At 42.4% G+C, this 22,714-nt stretch overlaps 1 protein-coding gene across 4 annotated transcripts in view; it reads right to left on the reverse strand.

The window, feature by feature from the left end:
• Window positions 1-22,714, reverse strand: part of LOC126484168 (vesicular glutamate transporter 1-like) — a 132,677-nt gene that overhangs the window by 84,680 nt on the left and 25,283 nt on the right. For 2 of the 4 annotated variants that reach the window (XM_050107572.1, XM_050107573.1), the window contains exons 2-3: window positions 16,680-16,741; window positions 2,633-2,810 (exon numbers count right to left, since the gene is read on the reverse strand). In XM_050107572.1, the coding sequence (XP_049963529.1) occupies window positions 2,633-2,810; window positions 16,680-16,690 (189 nt within the window). In that variant the 5' untranslated portion in view covers window positions 16,691-16,741. Of the gene's footprint in view, window positions 1-2,632; window positions 2,814-16,679; window positions 16,742-22,714 lie in introns of all 4 variants that reach the window. The other 2 variants (XM_050107570.1, XM_050107571.1) reach the window with 1 other exon arrangement.

Here is a 22,714-nt window from a genome sequence, read left to right on the forward strand (position 1 = left end):
AGGAATCCTTGACTTCATCAAGGCATAGGGAGAGTTTGATTGGCGAAGGTCAATCCAGATAGAACGAGAGTTATCTTATTTGTCAGCAGCGAGCGGCGCAGGCAGCAGTCATCGCAGCTTATGGTACTGTGCGCTACAGCTACTGCGAGCCCCATATTTCCTCTACAACAGTACACTTCACTGGATTTCAGATGCGACAGCCGCATCGTACCTAGCAACATTCTAAAGGATAATTATTCAAGTTGAGTAGGCGCGCCTCTCAGTCATTCTGCCAAGTCAACAACCATCTTAAACTGTGTATAGAAATTTCATTAGCGAATCCTATCCTTGAGAGATAACTTCACATTCCGAAAAGTACCAGGATATAACTTGATCAATTCATAACTAAAAGTGCCATTGTGATTTCTCAGAATTTTTGCAAAATAAATAATAACTTTCATTTGTATTCATGTTTTGCTTACACTAACTAGCACTACTCCAGTACCCAAGTATCCCACTAGTTACGTAAGAAATTTTGTGAATTTTTGTGTCATTTCCTTACAGCAGACGACTCCAGAAGATATTTATTGCTGAAAGTTTTTCATGCATTTCTCTTTAGAATGTTAGGAGCGTCTGTCTGACTTCTGTAGTAGTGTGGGGTGGAAATTGCATCTTGCAAGAGCCACAGGGTAAAGGGTACATCTCAGATTAATCCGTTGTGCAGAATAACAGATCAACTCCACACCTCAGAACTGCTGCACATTGTACGGATGTACCCATGTGATGCCATACTGGAAGTGATGTTGGATGCCATACTGGGTAAAGATCCCAGGGTAATAAACTGAGGATAAATTATAACAATAAGGATAGTAAATTGGGTAATAAATTAGCTATAAGGATGCTAAACAAACAATGTTATGTTGGACGTAACCAACAGGATAATAGCTACTCTAATTGGGTAGTAAGTTATAATGACAAGGATCCCAAATAAACACCCTCATCTGGCAACCAAGCGGAAGATAAGGACCGACATGACACAGATGCAGGTGGATGAAAACTGCGCTCACACCCAATAGTCCCCATACTGACATAATCCTTTTATTTTCCATTAATTAGAAGTGACACTTAATTGCAATTATTTTATAATTTGTGATACTGTTACTAATCACAAACCAAATAAAAGTCTTTTTGTAACGGTGTACTCTATGTTAGTAAATGGCCATGAAACAGAAATTAACATGAATCCATATGAGGGAATGGCCGATATGAGTGTGAATACGAAGAACAAGAGGTCGTAATCTCAGCAGAAGTTCAAATGAGCGTAAAGAAAATAGAGATACAACCATAGGGATGCAAATCAACCGACCAGCTTATTAATAAATAGACCACTGATATCGTCCTAAAGTATAAATTCTGTCCCTGTGACTCTCTGAAAGGCTGTTGTCACCTGACACATTTCACTTCTTTTATTTTCTTCGCACCCTCAGCGGCGATTTCGCGTACTGCTGTTCACATGTGTGCCGCAATGGAGCTATGTTTAGTTCTTCTGTTCATTCGTTGATTCCATTTTCTTGACATTTGCGTGAACTTTCTACTATCATACTTCGCAGTTTTCATCAGTATTACTTTAAAAACGTTTATTTACGTGTGTTTATCCATCTGTGCTCGTCGAAATTTTTGTCTCAGAATTTAAAATCGTGAACTACATTCAGTCTGTAGCACTGATGTTCTATCAATGAAATAAAATAGAAGTTGACTAATTTTCCACAGAATCAGACAACAACAACACCTGCCCAACTCTACATGTGACTCCAAAACAAGACAATTAACACTGGTTAACTAACCACAGGAAACAACATTTGGTACAATACATGAAATCAAATATACAACCAAGAATTATAGGTACATGCATGCTGTCTGTAAGTTTGTTGTTATGTAGCTGTAGTTGTCATGTTGAATAGAAGTTCCATTTGTCTACGTGAATTTCTTACAGATTTCCTGGCAATTACGAAAAAGATGTTTGTATCACGTGGAAGAAAGATAGATTTGAAAGACAAAATCAAACAATGGAAAATCTAGGATGTAATAATGGCAATATTACGAAGAGAATAGATTGCTACTCACCATATAGACATGCTGCGGTGCAGACAGGCACAACAAAAAGACTGCTAAACACATAAGCTTTCGCATAAGTACTGAACACGTAAGCTTCTTACGAAATGGACAAAGAGCACATACACATATTCACGCAAATGCAGATCACACACACGTGACCACTGTCTGTGGCTACCAGGGCTGGCCAGAGACAGAGGTCGTGTGTGTGTGTGTGTGTGAGCTGCGTTTGGGTGGATGTGTATAAGTGCATGTTGTCTATCTCGGAAGAAGGCGTTCTGGTCGAAAGCTTACGTGTTAAGTAGTTCTTTTGTTGTGCCCGTCTGTGTCTCAACGTCTCTGGTGTATGATGAGTAGCAATCTATCCTTTTGATAATACTGCCAGATTTGAAAAACACACTGACGAAAATCGTGAACTGTGAATGTAACAATTCCCTACGTAGCTTTCGCTACATGCCAAAGCTTTTCTTGACTGAGGAGCACTGGCTTGCTGCTGGGAGTTGGCTGTTTACATATTTGCTTTCGCTGCGAACCGACTTACGTATACGATGGTGTCGTTATCGAGGACTCGCGACTTGTTCTCCGTCATGGCGACGATGGCGACGCTGACGTTGACCCTGAGCGCCAGCACGTTGAAGAAGCCGAGGAAGGCGAGCAGCGTGACGACGAAACGGTGTCGCCTCCAGAACTTCCACAGCGGCACCTCGGTCATCCCATCTCTGCTGCAACACAGGCACTCCAGTCGTTCTGTCTCTGCTGCAATAGCAGCTACGTCAGCGGACGTCAGCCATGCTTTCTGTACACTGCTGCAGTACATGCAGCGTCTCGGTACGGTAACACCAACGAATGGAGAGCCGACATGCTCTCTATCGAATGGCCCATCCATTTTCACCATTAAAACCACCAATACCGTGCTACTGCAGGAGTGCCGCAGACAGTCTGAGACTACTACTCCCTGTTGTAAACTTCCACATCAAGCTGGCCATTCCCTTCAATACATCTATGACACAACTTCCCATCCACCCTTCAGGAATCTAAACCGTCGTTTCACTTCCAGCTCAACGGGATCACCTACTGCTACACTGAGTCACTCATCAAACGATCCATCCAAACTCCAGGCAATAATTATAGAACGAACTGCCACCAGCATCTGTTTTCATGAGTCTTTTTAAACCATTTATGTCCGTCCTTTCTGATTAACAAAAATACCTCAGAAAACCCTCGACTGAATGTAATAGAAATACCATCGCCCAACATAAAGTCCATAAAACAACCAACCGAACATGGGGAATGCATCCCTAAACAATCTTCCATAACTACAAAGTTTTGATTCGTCCCATCCTCTGATATGTCAAATGTAGCCTTGATGTCCATTCCATAAAAGTTCTTTAACAGTTTCCAAGTCCTTGAACGTCACTCACCACATCTTGCTTTACACACCCTATTACCTTCCCCTACAACATTACTTTACCAGCTCCTCACATTCCCGTCTCTCGTCACATAGATTAAAGCCCTCCATCTGCTCTATAAATCCTGCAAACTTGGCCTCAACCATTAGATATTCCAACAACTGTGAGTACAAAAGTATATTTAATCCTATTGATTCTTCTTCAGTTTCCAGTCCCAGTATGCTGCCGCGCCTATGCTACCACATCCGAACAACACAAGTACACATTGTCCCTATCATCATCTTAGATAGACTTCCTTTCCAAAATAATGAAATCCGCCGTGACATTTATCCTTTCTAGCATATCTGACCCACTCCATATTCTCCCCCACATCAGACCTCCCTTTTCCCTTTCCACCCTGTCCTAACCTTTCCTTCTCATGACCACCATCCTATTTACACCTATCACAAACCTCAAGTTTGCTACCCTCCCACATCACAAGCGTCCCCAAACACCATCCATCCTGCTAGGTTGATATGCCACACCTTACACCTCCAGAACCTCTGAAAATTATCTCCTCTCTCAAATTATCCCCTCCTGGTGCATGTTCTTCTTGCTTTAGTGTAGTGCAGTGGTTCAACAGTTTTATCATATTTATTTTAAATGACGATCAATTTAAAACTATAATTTCTTGAAATAAGACAGCCTTGGTTGCAAAATGTTTTTATCTATTTATTGGCAAAGATGCGTTTCGGCCTTATGGAGCATCTTCAGATTAATGCCAGAAGTAATGTGGTGAGCTAACATCTGTCTTTAAGTGCCTGAAGATAACATTAAGATAAAAATTAATATGCTGGCATTAAGGGTAGCTGTTGGCTTACCACATTTATTTAAGCGCCGCCAAAGGACAATAGACCTTAGCATGTGGCACAGATTTTAACGATACGTCAATCCGTTTCTGAGAAATGGGTATGTTAAACGATGGGCAGACTGAGAGTCAGATTAAAAAATGATAATTTTTTTTCGTGTGATGTAATCGCAAATTAAGAGAGTTCGGATTTTGTTCTTTACTTGTACGTGTAAACCTGCTTGTGCTCCCGAAGCATATCTGTAACACTTGAATGCTGATTGAACCTACTGGTAACAAATCTAGCAGCTCTCCTCTGAATTGCACCTAGTCTTCTTTCAATCCGACCTGGTGCGGATACCAAACACTCGAGCAGTACTCAAGAACAGATCGCACTAGCGTCCCATACGCAGTCTTCTTCACAGATGACCCACACTTTCCCAAAATTTTCTCAATAAGCCGAAGTCTACCATTTGCCTTGCCTAATACGATCGTCACATGGTCGTTCCATTTCGTATCGCTTCGCAACGTTACACCCAGATATTTAAACGACGTGACGGTGTCAAGCAGGGCACTACTAATGCTGTACCCAAAAGTTATGAGTTTGTTTTTCCTACTGATCCGCATTAACTTACAATTTCCTACGTCAAGAGCCAAGTAGAAATTTTGTCTATCTCATCTTGTATCAACCTACAGCTACTTATCTTCGACACCTTCCTGTACACCACAGCATCATCAGCAAACAACCGCAAATTGCTGCCCAACCTGTTGGCCAGATCATTTATGTATATAGAAAATAGCAACGGCCCTATCACACTTCCCTGAGGCACTCCTGATGTTCCCCCTGTCTCCGCTGAGCACCCGCCGTCGAGCCCAGCATACTGGGTTGTATTACTTAAGAAGTTTTCGAGCCAGTCACAGATCTGAGAGCTTACTGCGGGTGCATGTACCTTTGTTAACAGTCTGCAGTGGGGTACCGTGTCGAATACTTTTCGGAAATCTAGAAATATAGAATCAGTCTGTTGCCCTTCATCCGTAGTTCGTAGTATATTATGTGAGCAAGCTTCGTTTCGCAGCAGCAATTCTTTCTAACACCGTGCTGATTCCTGGACATGAGCTTTTCGATCTATAGGAAATTTATTATACTCAGGATATGCTTTAGAATTCTGCAGCAAAGAGATGTTAGGATATTGGACTGCTATTTTGCAGGTCCTTTCTCTTACCCTTCTTATAATACTGGAGTCACCTGCACTTTTTTCTAGTCACTTGGCACTTTGTGCTGATCGAGAGATTCGCGATAAATGCAAACTAAGTAAGGGGTCAGTGGCGTAAACCGAATTGGGATTCCTTCCGGACCTGGCGACTTATTTGTTTTCTCGTTCAGTTGTTTTTCTACGCAGGGATGCTTATTAATCATTATCATCATCATCACCATCTCAGCCTTTTCCCACGTCATGTGGGGTCGGCGTTGTTTTGCTGGAGCCTATTTTCCATAAATGTCTGTCCATAGTTACCAACCGTGCACAGGCAGGGTGACGACTCCAGCGAGCGACCAAATGGTGTAAATTGCCCTGAAGATGACCCCATCGCGGGTTGAAACCGGTTGGCGTCAAAATAAATAATGCGATTGTGACTGTCATTTTGAATAGTTGGTGCTTCTTCTCTGAGCCATCCTTTCTGCCGTAGGTCCCCTGCTACCTTGTCCTTCCATCTCAGTTTCGGTCTTCCTCTTCTCCTTGATTCTTCGATTTCTAGGTGTTCAACTCTTCTCCCCACGTAGTATTCCCCTCTTCTCTGCCTGCTAATTTAGATTTACTGCTGCTTGCTTTGCCAATTTGCATTTTTTTTCGTCGTTGCGGTTTGTGTTAATTTGTTATGTGCTGCTGCATTGCCTCGTCCATTGGTATATATATATCTGAGCTCAGTAGATTTAAGTTAGCTTAAGAGGGGGTAGACTATATAAGAAACTAACTATGATGAATTGGAAGAAATGCATTGAGAAGCTATAAGAAAATGGTTTGGCCAAAAAAGTAGTGTACAGTGGAGAAAAACTATTTTTGAAAGAGGATGTGAACAGAATACAGAAAGCATGCTTGGATAGGATTTTTTTGGTGGAAACAAATGTTGAAATAAGAGGAAAGCTCTTTGGAATGAAGTTTTGGGTAGGACTGCAGTACCAAATGTCACACTGAAAACAAACCCTGTCATGTACTTCTGTGTTATTATGCTATGTGAATTTGTGTTTTTCCTGTCTTTATGTGTTTAGCTAATAAGAGTTGTGTTGTAGAATTTTTCAAATACTATGTTGTTTTCTTCGTAAAGATGTTTAGACATTATTAATTCTGTTCTGTTTCAATGCTCAAGTGTGAAATTAATGTTTCGAAAACTATTCTCATTATTTTATATATTTACTTATGTCATAATTCCTGTAACACTGATGCATCTGTTTATTTCTATTCTTTTGTAAAGCCAATGTTATCTGTATTGTTATGTTCTTTAATGATGTATTTTGTACCTTTGTTATTGTATTCTTATGTTATCAAATTGTAATTGACACCAGTTCATCAAATTAAGCAACTTGTAAGTTACATTTCACTGCACACGTTTCTGTTGGTCATAGTATATGGACAATATGTGAGAAGTAGGGACAGTTAGTGTTTGCACGTGTGTTGATAATTCAGCAAGGGACTGATTAACAGCATTGCTGGTTCTAAAGACAATTCCAAAAACTTTGTGAGTGCACAAGTGGTAGTTTATGGACTTGCTATATTGCCCGCAAGACTCTTCGATGGTGATTGTGCACCTGCACAGTCGCAACAGATGGCTGCTGGCCGTCTCTACAAGGACTACAGTGGGTCTGCATCTTAGATGATCCACCAATACCATTATTTCTACAAGGACTGCAGTGGTTCTGCACCTCTGCTGGCCCACCAATACCATAATCTCTACTAGGACTACAGTGGGTCTGCTCTGTGATGACCTACCTACCAATATTCTTCAAAACTTCGACTGACTCTACTGTGGGTTTGCTCTGTTGTGGCGCATTACCTGTCTGCATATCAAGAGTCAGCAATGTCTTTCCTTTGGAAGGACAACACTACTTCTTCAAGACTGCATGGAAATCCACTACTTCCGTGTGCATTCTCTTTTACTGCTCAGACTTTGAGAAAAAAAAACACTGCAATTTTACTGTGATGAATGATCAGGACTGTCTTTATAGACTGTGAGAAAATTTTAGCTTTTGGCCAACATTGTATCAATAAGTGTGTGCATTTGATATCTTTGTTATTGTAATTATGAAAAATTTTATCAAATCATTATTGGCCACTGCCCAAAACACTTTGTAAAATTTTTTGTGGGGAGCATGGGGGCTATGTAAGTAGGCTGTTTAGGTTCTTATATTGGTAATGCCGCCGCCACGTAGCGCTCTGTATGAAAATCACTGGCTGTGCTGTGTGCAGTCTGTGGCTAGTTTGCATTGTTGTAATACTCGCCATTGTAGCGTTGGGCAGTTGGCTGTCGTTGCGCAGTTGGAGGTGAGCCGCCAGCAGTGGTGGATGTGGGGAGAGAGATGGCGGAGTTTTCAAATTTGTAAGACTGGATGTCATGAACTGCTATATACATTATGACTTTTGAACACTATTGAGGTAGCCGGCCGAAGTGGCCGTGCGGTTAAAGGCGCTGCAGTCTGGAACCGCAAGACCGCTACGGTCGCAGGTTCGAATCCTGCCTCGGGCATGGATGTTTGTGATGTCCTTAGGTTAGTTAGGTTTAACTAGTTCTAAGTTCTAGGGGACTAATGACCTCAGCAGTTGAGTCCCATAGTGCTCAGAGCCATTTGAACCATTTGAACCACTATTGAGGTAAATACATTGTTTGTTCTCTATCAAAATCTTTCATTTGCTAACTATGCCTATCAGTAGTTAATGCCTTCAGTAGTTTGAATCTTTTATTTAGCTGGCAGTAGTGGCGCTCGCTGTATTGCAGTAGCTTGAGTAACGAAGATTTTTGTGAGGTAAGTGATTTGTGAAAGGTATAGTTTAATGTTAGTCAGGGCCATTCTTTTGTAGGGATTATTGAAAGTCAGATTGCGTTGCGCTAAAAATACTGTGTGTCAGTTTAAGCACGGTCATGTATAATTGTTCAAAGGGGACGTTTCACCTTCAGTTCATCCATCCACTATTTACCTTCTGCTGTATTTTGGCCTCCAGTCCTCCATCACTTTGCATGTAACAGCCCAGGTATTTACATTTCTTGACCAACGTCAGTTGTTCTCCTTGCAGATGAATACATAATCTCTGGCATCCTTTGTACACATATACTCTGTTTTCACCATGCTAATTCACATTCCCCTTTCCGATAGAGCTTTTCTCCACTGTTCAACCTTGTCTTGAAGTGCCTCCTGGGTGGGTTCACAGATTACAATATCCGGATGCTTATTAATATGTTATCCATATGGGATTCTGAACGATGATCAAACGAGGGTACGTTTGTATGATTGTCCTGCGTGAACGATTTCTTAGAGATGGAATTTAAAACTTCGGCATTCGTTTTGCCATCTTCTGCTGCCGAACCAGACTGATCAACGAAAGAACGAGTGACTGAGTGAAAGCCTTAGACTCGTAATGCGATTTTACACAGGACAAGGATTTTTTCGGGTTCTGCGCCACGTCTTTAGCCGAGGTACGACGGTGGTAGCTGTTGTATGCTTCTCGCACAGACCTTTTCACAGATGCCGTGCATCATCATTTGCGCGTCCTCTTTTGAACCGAAAGTGTAACAGCCTTTGCTTCCCCAGCATTTTCCGAATTTCGTTATTAAGCCACGGTGTGTCTTTTCCATCCTTAATCCACCTACCAGGCATCTTCTCCAGAGCAGGTTGTACAATTTGTTCAAATGTTGCCCATAATTACTCTATGGCCATCATTCTGGTACTAAATGATTGTAGTTCATTGTCTAAGAGAGATGTTAACAACTGCTTATCTGCTTTTTCTAGCAGAAACGCTCTCCTAGCTCTCTTGACTGATTTATTAACTTTCGTAACCATAGTCGCTATGGTGACATCATGATCACTAATTAGCGTCTCTATACAGACGCCATCGATAAGGTCCGGTTGTTTGTAGCTTCAAGGTCCAAGATGCTTCCACCGCGTGTTGGCTGCCGAACTAGCTGCTCGACACAGTTTTCGGAAAACCCGTTAAAATTTTTTTCACAAGACTGACTGTCTCCTGCAACGAATCCATACACGTCCCAATCTATACTCGATAGGTTAAAGTTATCACTAAATAGTATTGCATAAACTGGATATTTATGCATAACCGACCAGAGGCTTCCTTTGAATGATTCTACAATTATCATAGCGGAGTCGGGTGGCCGGTAAAAACATCCAACTAATTAACTTCATTTGACCCAGACCTATTATGCGCGAACCAGGTAACTTTACTATCACATTCAATTTCAACCTCAGTAGAGACAATATTTCTGTCGAATGCAATGAAACACTTCCCCTCCTACGGCGTCTACTCTTTCTCTCCGAAAAACATTCCAAGACTCGCTAAATATCTCAGAGCCTTTTACTTCGGGTTTTAGCCACCTCTCAGTCCCAAGAATAATTTGAGATTGAGAACCTTTCTGGCGGGAGGTAAATTTGGGAACTTTGTTACGAATACTTCGACAATTTACTGATACAATTTTTACAGTCGAACTGTCTTTGCACTAAACGCGGTCTGATTTCCCTATAGGCGTATCGACTGGCGAATTTTCATGGGAGTACCTCAAACTACAACCTTGCCTAGAAAAACCCATGTGCACTCCACAAGTATTCTACTATCCGAGTAGCTGCTTCCTTTGTGTAGTGCATCACTGACCTACCAAAGGGAGTCCTACAAATCCCCACTCGATAACGCAGATCCATAAATTTGCAGCCAAGACCGTCACGGAGACGACGAAGCCTGTGGTTGAACTCTGGGAACGATGCTGAAAGCTGCGAGTTCTGCCTGCAGCCCGCTCGCGAGGCCAGCAGTCTTCACCACATTTTCGCCACCCGCCTGTATGAACTGAGGATGGCCTCAGAACCCATGACACAGGCGTTGTTGGTGCCATATGAGCCACAACTTGCAGACGACTGCACGTTGCACACTCTATAGCTGTAGGTAAGGCCGCCTCCACATCTCGGATGAGGCCTTCCGGCAAACATACCGAGTGCACTGTGGCTTTCTTTCTAGCCCTGAACGCTATCTTCCTGAGGGGCTCCATAATGTGTGTAAGAATGGAGCTCCCAATAACTAGCAAATCCTTGCCCACGTGTTCCTGCTCGGAGCTTGCTGAAGGAACGGCCACCTGTTCACTCGGGCCCGTAGGGCCAGCCTCCACATTGGCCCTTCGTCTGGAGCGACTCGAACGCGTTACCACCCGCCAGTCACCCTGCGGTTCCACCGCGTCGGGTGCACTAGAAGGTGTGTCGGCAGTAGAGCCCTTGGGCGAAACAGCGACACCTGATGTATCTCATCCGACGGTCCAGAATCTCCGTTCTTACCGACTAAGTTACGGAGCCCCAAAAACAATAAAGCAGAAAAAAAGTAGACCAAACCATCAGGAGAACAGTGAAGGAAATTCGGAGGGTTACAACAAATAACGAAAACTAGTGAGGCAGTCGTCATAACGGATCTTATTCGCCATATAGAGGATCACATGCGATCGTGGAGGGCAGTGGCTCTCAACCTGTGGGGCGTGCCAGCCTGCTGGAGTGGCGGTGGGGGGGTGGGGGGGGGGTGACATGTAAGTGGAGGAGGGGGGGGCTGCGACTCACACAGCTCAATAGGAAGCAGAAACATGCTGTCAAACAGTCAAAAGTTTTACATTCTTATTACAGTTAGCGAGTGTAATTTTTGTTGAGGTAACGGCATCAGCTTTGCCTCGCGCACCAAGAAGTTATCGCTGACACGACGTATTCTTCAATCTGTTCTCTGCATTCTTGACAGAGTGTTACACCTTTTGCACTCAAATTTATTTCGCGTATATTTGAAAAATTTTGTGTTAAATAATACATTTTCACTACCAAACAATTTTTAAGCTGCCCGATTTTGAAAACTGGTGAAATGGAACACATGTGTCTCACGAACCTAACTAGATCCACGTTTTCATGTAAACCTAGAATTTTGAGAGATAAATTCTTAATTGTAGAATGATTTCATCAGGAAGGCAATTATGGAAAAAAATATAACAAATCATTACCAAAACATATTTTTGCTCTTGACAGAGAGAAACATGAATTATCGCACACATGTTTTCAAAATAACTTTTGGAGGTGGCTTTCAGATTACACGAAGTATTCTGGGGAATTTACGTCCTCCACAAATTATGTACAAACGAGCAGAATTGCTGTTGTCTATCTGTCCGTCTATTGATACCCATTTTTTCTACGGAACGGGAGGATTATCAAGTTGTGTCACATACTACGGTATTTTAGTCTCTTGGCGTTGTAGTAAATGTAAGCTTATAAGTCAACGTAATAAAGAGATACGGCCCTTTGTGTCTCACATTTTGATACTTACAAAGTCACTCATCAAACTGCCTGTTGGCTTCTACATCGGGTTCTTCGGTCGATGTTTGCTTGATGATTTTCCTGACCTTTCACCAGCACGTGTTGCCGGCATTGTCAAAGTTTCACCTTCCGTTGCTGGTGGTGGGCGAAGCTTTGAAAATGCCAACCACTTGTGCTGACGAAACGTCGTCCTAATAACCCGAGACACAAGCTAACAGGCAGTTTCTCAACAAGTGGCCACGAAAGCCTTAACAATATTGTCACTGATCAAAACGTATAAGGTAGTTTCCGTCAACCGAAAATCATAAAAGTTAGCACGAAGCAAGGTTTCACAGTAGAAGCAAAGGAAAAAATTCTAAATTTATTAATTTGCAACTATATAACACGAAAAAAATTATCATATTTTAAACCAACTGTCTGTCTGTCCGTCGGTTAAGATGCCTTTTTCTCGAGAGCGGGTTGACGTATCAAGTTAAAATTTTTGTAACATGCTAAGGTCAAGTGCCCTTTGGCGGCGTTTAAATTTTAAGCTTCTGGATCAAAGCAGTCAAATGATACGGCCATTTATGGCACATATTTTGATACTTGCAAGCTTATTCGTCAGAACCTGTAAGGTACTTCCGGGTGATCTAGAATCACGAAATTTGGCAAGAAGCAGGGTTTTACAGTGTATGTTAAGGAAAAAATTCTAATATTGTTGGTTTCTTATTACATCACACGAAAAAAGTATTTTTTTGTTGTTCTCGAAAGCAAAGATTGTCGTCTTTCTCGATTCCCTGGATGCATGAACTGTCTACATACTTAACTCGCTTTTTCAAGTGAATACTAGTTCGACCCGTTATGAAAAATTTGTGGTAAGCTCCTATGGGACCAAACTGCTGAGGTCATCGGTCCCTAGGCTTACACACTACTTAATCTAAAACTAAGTCACGCTAAGGCCAACACACACACCCATGCCCGAGGGAAGACTCGAACCTCCGTCGGGGGAGAGCCGTGGAAAGGCGCCTCAGACTGCACGGCTACCCCGCGCCGCGACCCTTTATGTTCTTCTTCTGAGCAAGCGTAATTTTTTGAACTGGATCCGAAGACGGGGATAATGTACCTAAACCCCTAATCAGTTGTAAAAAAGAGTACGCCACATGCAACGACAATATACAAAATTTATATATATGGATCGTTTTAAAGACAACTGGCACTTGTAACACGATAAGACAAGTATACGCGTCGCCATAGAAAGCAAACAGCAAGAAAAGTGGTGGATTAGAGGGCAAAACTGGAAAAAAATGAGGCGGGTCTGATCAGGTGGAACCGCAGCGTTTTGTGGGACAGAAAAGGAGTTCTTTTTATTGATTGCCTTGCAAAGGTCAAAAAATAAATAAACTGGGGAATACTAGGGAAGTCACCTGCACCAATTGGATGGAGGAATACGTGAGATGTGACGAGGATTACCAAACTAAAAAGAAAATCATCTTTTTTCCGGAGAGTGCATTTGACGAGAAACGTGATTTGGTAGACAGGAGAAGGAGGAATGTGACTGCGGAGTTTTGGAGTATCTAGCGTATATGTTGGATCTGGAACGTTCTCAATTCCACCTGCTTTCACATTTAAAACAGTTTGTGACTGGAGATAGTGTAAGATTCAACTGGGGAGGAGGGGAGGGGGGGGGGACGGAGGGTGCGTGGTGGAAGGAGTGGGGGGGGGGGGATAATGGCAGCCGCCAGACACTGGTGCAGTTTGAAGTAGTTCGTCGAGGGGCGTCACACGCTTTAAAAACATTTTCGTCAATGTGTATTAAATTATAGGAGGCCTATGTCTAAAAGCGAGTACATTTTTTACGTAAAGGCCATTGTCATTCATTGACATGCCGAAGAGAATGCTAACCCAGCCACTGAATATTTGTTAAAGTAGTCACGACAGTGGAACGTTGAACGAATTCAAAGACGCACATGTGGATCGTAACTGGTCGCTATAACCCATACGGAAGAGTAACAGATATGACAGGGGAACTTCAGCAGTAACAAAAGCGACATTGTTAAGGTGACATCCTGTTAACATGCAGTTGGAGAACGAATATTCGGAGATTACTGTGTGGCACTTCAACTGTCACTATTCCACATTTCGTTTAGGAATTGTGGAAATAAGAAAGCAGAAATTATGGAGCGTACATATGAATGGAAAGAGACAGGAAATTCTTGGTATTATTGTGAAATATTCTCCGATCCCTGTACAATAAGGTGCGAACTACTCGTAATGTGTCAGCCCAAAACATAAAAATGGAGCAGATGAAGCAAGTCAAAGAGAATAAAGGGGTCTAGAAAATAATATTAACACAAAGCGTAACGGCAAAGCAGCAACGGCTAGACAAGAAATGCAAGGCGATAGAAGCCTACATGACTATGGGAAAGATAGCTGCAGCGTCCAGGAAAAGTAAAAGAGACCTTTGGAAAGAAAAGGAACAGTTTGCCTGAGGAGGATCTATATATAGGGGAAACAATCCCGAGGACAATATTATAGAAAGAGAGGAGGGAGTAGGAGAAAATGATACAGGAGATATAATAATGCAAGAAGATTTTGACAGAGAACTGAAAGACGTAGGTGGAAAAGAGGCCCCAAGATTAGACGACTTTCCCTCAGAATTACTGACGCCCATTGGAGAGCCAGCTATGACGAAATTATTCCATATGGTGAGCAAGATACATGAGATAGGGGTAATAACATCAGACTTCAAGAAGAATGTAATAATTAGAAGAATGTAATAATTCTAATTCCAAAAAAAGGTAGATGCTGAAAGGTGTGAACATTACAGAACAAGTATTTCAATAAATTATATCTACATGATACTGACATGATATATATCCGTAAGAACGCAACAACTGGTAGAAGCCGAGGTTAGGGGAGATTGGTTTGACTTCTGGTGAAATGTAGGAACACGGGGGCCCGTGCTGACAATACGATTTGTCTTAGAAGATAGGCTCAAGAATTGAAAACCTACTTCTCTAGCGTTTGTAGATATAGAGAAAGCTTTTGACACTGTTGAATGGAATACAGACTTTGAAATTTTGGTGGTAGCGGGGATAAAATACAAAGAGGAAAATATTGCTTACGTCTTGCACAGAAACGAAACCGCAGTTACGGCTCAAAGAACGTGGAAGGAAAGTTGTGGCTGAGAAGGAAGTGAGACAGGGCGCAGCCTGTTCCGGAAACTGTGCATTGAGCAAGTTGTGAAAGTAACTAAAAACTAATGTGGCAAGAGAATTAAAGTTTAGGGAGAAGAAATAAGAACTTTAAGGTTTGCCGCTTACTTTGTAATTCCGGAAAAAGGACTTGGAAGAACTGGCAAACGACTTGGAAAGCCACTGAATGGAATGGATAGTGTCTTCAAAAGTGGTTAAAAGGTGAGCATCAAGGAAAGCAAAACAGGAGTAATGAAATATAGTCGAATTACATTAGACAGTGCAGGGGAACTACATTAGGAAATGAGACACTAAAGTATTTGATGAATTCTGCTATTTGGGCAGCAAAATAACGGATGACGAGTGAAGTAGGGTAGCATAGAAGAGTGCTGAAAGTTAGATGGATATAGCGAATAACGAATGAGGAGGTATCGAATCGAGTTGGAGAAAAGAAATTTGCGGCACAGTTTGAATAAGGTAAGGGTTTGTTGGTAGGACACACCCTGAGGCATCAAGGAATTGCCAATTTGATAAGGGGAACATGTATTGGGGGGGGGGGGGATACTGTAGATGGAGACCCCGAGATGAATACATAAATACAGTAAGCATGTTCCAATAGAAGTAGGTCACGGTAGTTACGCAGAGATGAAAAGAAAGATCAGAAAATTTTTTAATACAGTTTATTATGAATTTGGGATTGTAAATGGATTTCACATTTAATCCTTTAAAGTCAGCATTTCGTTTCCAATTCTATGCAGGATCATATAATTTTACTTAGTTTTTTGTCGGTAACAATGCTATACATTTCTGAAATTCGTGCAAACAGGAGGTACAAAAGTATTCTTGTCTTTTTCTGTGTGTGTGTGTGTGTGTGTGTGTGTGTGTGTGTGTGTGTATCTGAGTTGTATCAGCACCGTAATACGTCAGTTGTAAATGTTAGTCAGAGCGCAAATAGGTACTGTGTTATTACGAAATATTCTCCAAAGTACCGATTAGTATCAGGGCATTGTTTATGAATGTTCCCAATCACAGTCAAAACTACACTATCACTTAGAATTAGAAGCATTTAAATGAAGTCAATTATAGTTCCTTCTGTCTAATCACGTTCATTGGTGGTAGAAAAGAATAAAAAGGTTTGTATGATAGTTACGCAGCCTTATTTAAACAACAGTGAGAGCGGAGAGCTACAGGTCAGTTTACTCCCATCGCACAGCAAGGAGATTACAATTTCTTGCTCATCTTCAGGTGGTATATGGTGTTTGTGTACGACATTTTCATGAAATTACTGAACTGCATTATGTAAGCTCATGAAAATGATAATTGACGTTATATAAATCAGTTACAGAACCTCAAAATTGGCAAGAAATGCTCGTTGCATTTGAATTAAAAAAGAAATTGATCAGAGCAAATTTGACTTGTTGCTGCCTTTTCAAAGTATTTTGTGTTCTTTGTAAATCGTGAAAAATGAGTACGAAAATAAAATATGTTGAAATATTTGTTTTGTAGGCAACTCACAAGGATAACTCACAGGCAGCTCCAGATCGCAAACCTTCAAAAATAGTGTGGAAAGACATACAGAATAAATTCTTCTATTACGATTTACCAGCGACGAAACTGCCGTGCATGATTTTCATTACCTGAGGATCATTTCGCTTGATGACTACGAATCACGGGGATGGCTGTAAAACTGGAATTTGTCCTGAAAAGAAAAAAAAGCACTATGTTAGCTAAATTAGATTAAGAAGTAACAGAAAATTAGCAAACTCTTGAGAATCTGTGTACATTATATTACGTTTCCTTTCTTGGTCGCGTTGATGAGCTAAAACCAACTGAAATTCAAGATTCTGAGACTTATCTGTGGCTAAGCATATCTACCAGCCTAGATATGACTCTAAGTACTAGTACACGGAAAAAATGAACATTCACAATGTGTGGAACGTCGACAGGATGTTTGGGAGGACCCTAAGGAACGGAAGATGAAGTGTGGGTGGTTTACGTTACAGGAAGCACCTCCAGGGAGGAAAAGGAAAGAACGAAAATAAGGAATTGACGCTCCGTTGAGAGGCAGAGCAGGAGCTCGGATTCAGGGAGGGCAATCAGTCGTGTCTTTATCATAGGATCATCGTGACATTTGTCTTTAGTGACACAGGGAAACACCAGGCCTTGGACGAACGGACGAGGATATTAAACGCCGTCCTCCCAAAAGAGGATCCAGTGTGTTATCCACTGTACCGTCTCACTCGGTGCAGAAAATGAAGTAATGTATTTGGAAGTAACGCGAAAAAAGATTTTAGTGCTACTGTTGCCTATGTTGTTGTTGTGGTCCCCAACCCAATTACTGGTTTGATGCAGCTCTCCACGCTACTTTATCCTTTACAAGCCTCTTCATCTCCGGGTAAATACTGCAACGTATAACCTAACCTGCTTACTGTGTTCATCTCTTGGCCGCCCCCCCCCCCCCTCTCGGCAATATTTACCCCCCCCCCCCCAGACACACACATCCATCCAGTAGTAAACTGGACATCCCCTGATATCTTAGAATGCGGCCTATCAATTGATCCTTAGTCAAGTTGTGCCACAAATTTCTTTCCTTCCCAATTCTATTCAGTACCTCTTCATTGGTTACGTGATCTATCAATCTAATCTCCAGCGTACTTCCGAGCACCACATTTCAAAATCTTCCAGTCTCCTCTCGCCTGAACTCTTTTTCGTCCATGTTTCACTTCAGTACTAAGCTTCACTCCTGATAGATACCTCCAGAAGAGATTTCCTAAACTTAAAACTATATTCGACGTCAACTCATTCCGCTTCCCATTGTTAGTCTACAGTTTAATTCCTCTCTACTCCATCCGTCTTCAGTTACACTACTTTTAGTGTCTCGTTTTCTAATCTAATTCTCACAGGATCGCCTGATTTAATTCGACTACATTCCATTGCTCTTGTTTTGCTTTTGTTGGTGTTCATCTTGTGTTCTCCCTTCAAGATAATGCCTATTCCGCACAGCTGCTCTTCCAAGTCCTTTGCCGTCTTTGACAGAATTACAATGTTAACGGTAAACCTCAAAGTTTTTATTTTTTCTCTATAAAGTTAACTCCTTCTTCAATTTTTCTTTGGTTTCCCGCACTGTTTTCTCAGTGTACAGATTGAATAACATCTGGGATAGGCTACAACCTTGTCTCAATCCCTTATCAACCACTGCTTTCTTTTCATACCACTCGACTTTTGTAAGTGCGGCCTGGTTTCTGTACATCTTGTACATAACCTTTCGCTTTCTGCGTTTTACCACACCTACGACAATTTCAAAGAGGGTATTCTAGTTAACATTGTCAAAAGCTTTCCCCAAATCTATGGGCGCTATAAACGTAGGTTTACCTTTCCTTAAACTATCTTCTAAGCTACGCAGTAGCCTCACGTGATCCTACATTTCTTCGGAATCCAAACTGATCTTCCCCTATGTCAACTTCTACTAGTTTTCCCATTCTTCCGTGAAAAACTCATATTAGTACCTTGTAATCATGACGCAATAAACGGATCGTTTAGTAATATTTACACCTGTCAGCACGTGATTTCTTTGGAATTATTACGTCCTTCTTGAAGTCTAAGGGTATTACGCCTTTCTTATACAACTTGTACGTCAGGTGGAATGGTTTTATCCTGGCTGTCTGATCCAAGGGTGACAGTAGTTCTGCAGGCGCCTTGTTTCAACTTTCAAGGGCGCTAGATTCTTCTTGCAATATTATATCTCCTACCTCATCTTCCCTTACTCCCTCTTCTATCTTTATGATATTATCCTCAATGTTGTTTTCCCTATATACACCTTCTATAAATTCCTTCCATTTATTATCTTTCCCTTCTTTCAAAAAATGGTTCAAATGGCTCTGAGCACTATGGGACTCAACTGCTGTGGTCATCAGTGCCCTAGAACTTAGAACTACTTAAACCTAACTAACCTAAGGACATCACACACATCCATGCCCGAGGCAGGATTCGAACCTGCGACCGTAGCAGTCGCACGGTTCCGGACTGCGCGCCTAGAACCGCGAGGCCACCGCGGCCGGCTTTTCCCTTCTTTGATTAGCACTGGTTTTCCATCTGAGCACTCGGTATTCATACAGCTGCTGTGTGTTCCTCTAAAAGGCTCTTTAGTGTTGCTATTGGAGGTGGCTGCGTTTCCCTAGTTATAAATGCTTTTATATCCTTATATTTGCCGTTTGGCCCTTCCTGCGTAACCATTTTGCACTTCCTGTCAACCTCAAATTTTCGACGCATGTATACCCTGTCACCTGCTTCCTTTGTTATATTTTTATCTTTTCTCCTTACATCACTTATATTTAATTTCTACTGTGGTATCCAAGGATTTCTGCCAGGAATTGTCTTTTTACTTATTTGATCCTCTGCTGCCTTCATCATTTCATCTATCTAAGCTGTCTGTTTGACCTCTACTGCATTTATTCCCCATGTTTCAGTCAATCGTGGCCTAATGCTCCTTCTAAAACTTTCAGTTATCTCCTGGTATTTCAACTTATCCAGGTCCCATTCCTTAATTTCCTACTGTTTTGCAATTTCTTCACTTTTACATAACCAATTATCTCATCACACATTCTTTCAATCTCATCATCATCTACAGTGATAGCTGGCATATAAATTTGTACTACTTGTGTGGTTGTTACCTTCGTGTCTATCGTACGATAGTAAGTTCACTATGCTGTTCGTAGTAGCTTACCTGAATTCCTATTTTTTATTCATTATTACACCTACTCCTGCATTACCCCTCTTTATTTTTGTATTTACAATCAACTGACGACAAGTCCTGTTTATCCTTCCACCAGACTTCGGTAGTCCTCACTATTTTTAACATCAACCTGCCCATGTCCCTTTCTAAATTTTCCAACGTGCCTGCCAGATTAAGGGATCTAACGTTCCATGCTCCAACTCACTGAACATCAGTTTTATTTTTCCTGAAGGCGAGATGCTCCTGAATTGTCCCCACCCAGAGACCTGAATAGGGGATTATTTTATCTTCGGAATATTTACCCAAGAGGATTCCATCATCATTTAATCACACAGTAGGGCTGCACGTCCTCGGGGAAAAAAAACGACTGTAGTTTCTGCTTCCTTTTAGTCTCTTGCAGTACAAGAACAGTAGAGCCATGTTGGTTGATGTTACAAAACCACATCAGTCAATCATACAGACTATTGCCCATGGAGCTGTTGAAAAGTTTTCGTGCCCATTTTTCAGAGAGCACAAATTTTCCTGGCTTCTCAACATATACCCTCCGATGTGCTTGCACCTACGGTATCATTGAGGAGCACAAACAATGCCGCCACGGCATGGGCCTTGGTTCGCTGGAGGACTTGTCCATTGCCTGTATTACACTGGTGTCCAAAATTAAAGCAATAACGGAAATTTTGCAAGTTTGCTTTCATTCTTCCACAAAACAGTATAAAAGGGTGATAGTAAAGCAGAAACGATGTAAAGAATACAGAACGTAAACAACTGCAAGATACATAACGTTCAACACAGATGTTCTTCGTTTTTTCCAACTTAACGGATTTGCACACACATTCTGGCAACTGGTTAATGTGCTCAGTATGGGGTATGACCATCTCTGGCATCAATATAGGCCTGATAATAACGGGGCATGCTGTGACTGATGTCATCAATCACTTGTTGAGGCAATAACGCCCCTTCTTCCTTCAGAGATGCTCGAAACCCTTGGAGTGTGGTTGGTGGATGCTGAATGTGATGTAACCCATCTCCTTGGTGCAACCCAGACATGCTCTATGGAATTCAAATCGGGAGAGCGCGCAGGCTACGTCATGTGTGCAACATCTTCCGTTCCCAAGAAAACATTGACCACCCACGCTCTAAGAGGTCGAGCATTATCGTCCATCAATACGAAGTCTGGGTCCACAGCACCTCGCAACAACAGCACATGAGGCCCCAAGGTCTCGTGACGACACCTGACATCTACATCTACATCTATACTCCGCGAGCCACCTTACGGTGTGTGGCGGAGGGTACTTATTGTACCACTATCTGATCCCCCCTTCCCTGTTCCATTCACGAATTGTGCGTGGGAAGAACGACTGCTTGTAAGTCTCCGTATTTGCTCTAATTTCTCGGATCTTTTCGTTGTGATCATTACGCGAGATATATGTGGGCGGTAGTAATATGTTGCCCATCTCTTCCCGGAATGTGCTCTCTCGTAATTTCGATAATAAACCTCTCCGTATTGCGTAACGCCTTTCTTGAAGTGTCCGCCACTGGAGCTTGTTCAGCATCTCCGTAACGCTCTCGCGCTGACTAAATGTCCCCATGACGAATCGCGCTGCTTTTCGCTGGATCATGTCTATCTCTTCTATTAATCCAACCTGGTAAGGGTCCCATACTGATGAGCAATACTCAAGAATCGGACGAACAAGCGTTTTGTAAGCTACTTCTTTCGTCGATGAGTCACATTTTCTTAGAATTCTTCCTATGAATCTCAACCTGGCGCCTGCTTTTCCCACTATTTGTTTTATGTGATCATTCCACTTCAGATCGCTCCGGATAGTAACTCCTAAGTATTTTACGGTCGTTACCGCTTCCAATGATTTACCACCTATGGCATAATCGTACTGGAATGGATTTCTGCCCCTTGCAGTTAAACCTTGCCGATTCGTCCGTTCAGTTTCATGAAAAGGCGTTTGAGTGGTCAACATAATTCCTGCCCATAACGTTAGGGGTCCTCTTCGATCACGGTCTCTTTCCGCAATGTTTGGGTCCCGAAATCGTGTTCCATGTTCCCTCCAGATGCGAATCCTCGAGAACCACTCTCCAGACCAAATCAGGACTCATTTGTAAAAAGAACATTGGTCCACTGTTCGACCGTCCAGGTGGCAAGTTGACGACTCTTCTTTAGACGTTCCCTTCTGTGAAGACGTGTCAGAGATAAACATACAGCAGGTCTCAGACAAGAAGGGCCACTCTGCCGAAGCCGTCTGTACGCCGTTTGCCTCGACACGGCGAGGGCAGATGCCAGCTGCCGGCAAGTATTAAGGCCGTACCGCCGTACCCTTACAGCAAATTAAAGGTCGCCTCTTCTGATGTCACAAGTGGTCGCCCCTGCCCTGGTCTTCGGGATACCGTTTCGGTCCCTATAAACTGCCGCCAAATCCGAGAAACAACAGAACGATTCGCAAAATTTTGAAATTTGTGGTAACGACTATGGGACCAAACTACTGACGTCATCGGTCCCTAGGCTTGCACACTACTTAAACTAACTTACGCTAAGGACAACACACACTCCATTGCCCGTGGGAGGATTCGAACCTCCGACCGGGTGAGCTGCACGAACCGTGGCATGACGCCACAGACCGCAGGGCTACCCCGCGCGGCGCGATTCGCATTAAGCCAACGGGTCACATCAGTTACCGACAGTTGTGCTTGCATTCTTCCTATGGCCCTCCACCGCAGAGAGTCTGCTGGGTGTCTTCTCTGCACGACAGTGCAACGTCTGTGACTTTACAAAGCGACTGTGGATGAGAGACTAGCCGGCAAACACAACCCCGTTTGATAGGTACCCTGACGTCAGCGATGGCGTGGTTGTCCGTGGACCACGCCATCTTCCGTGCAGAACACGATCGTACGGACATCTGTTGACAGTTTGTGTGATTATATCGTGAATCA

The sequence above is a fragment of the Schistocerca serialis genome, chromosome 6 (genome assembly GCF_023864345.2).
Source record: "Schistocerca serialis cubense isolate TAMUIC-IGC-003099 chromosome 6, iqSchSeri2.2, whole genome shotgun sequence".
Lineage (NCBI taxonomy): Eukaryota > Metazoa > Arthropoda > Insecta > Orthoptera > Acrididae > Schistocerca > Schistocerca serialis.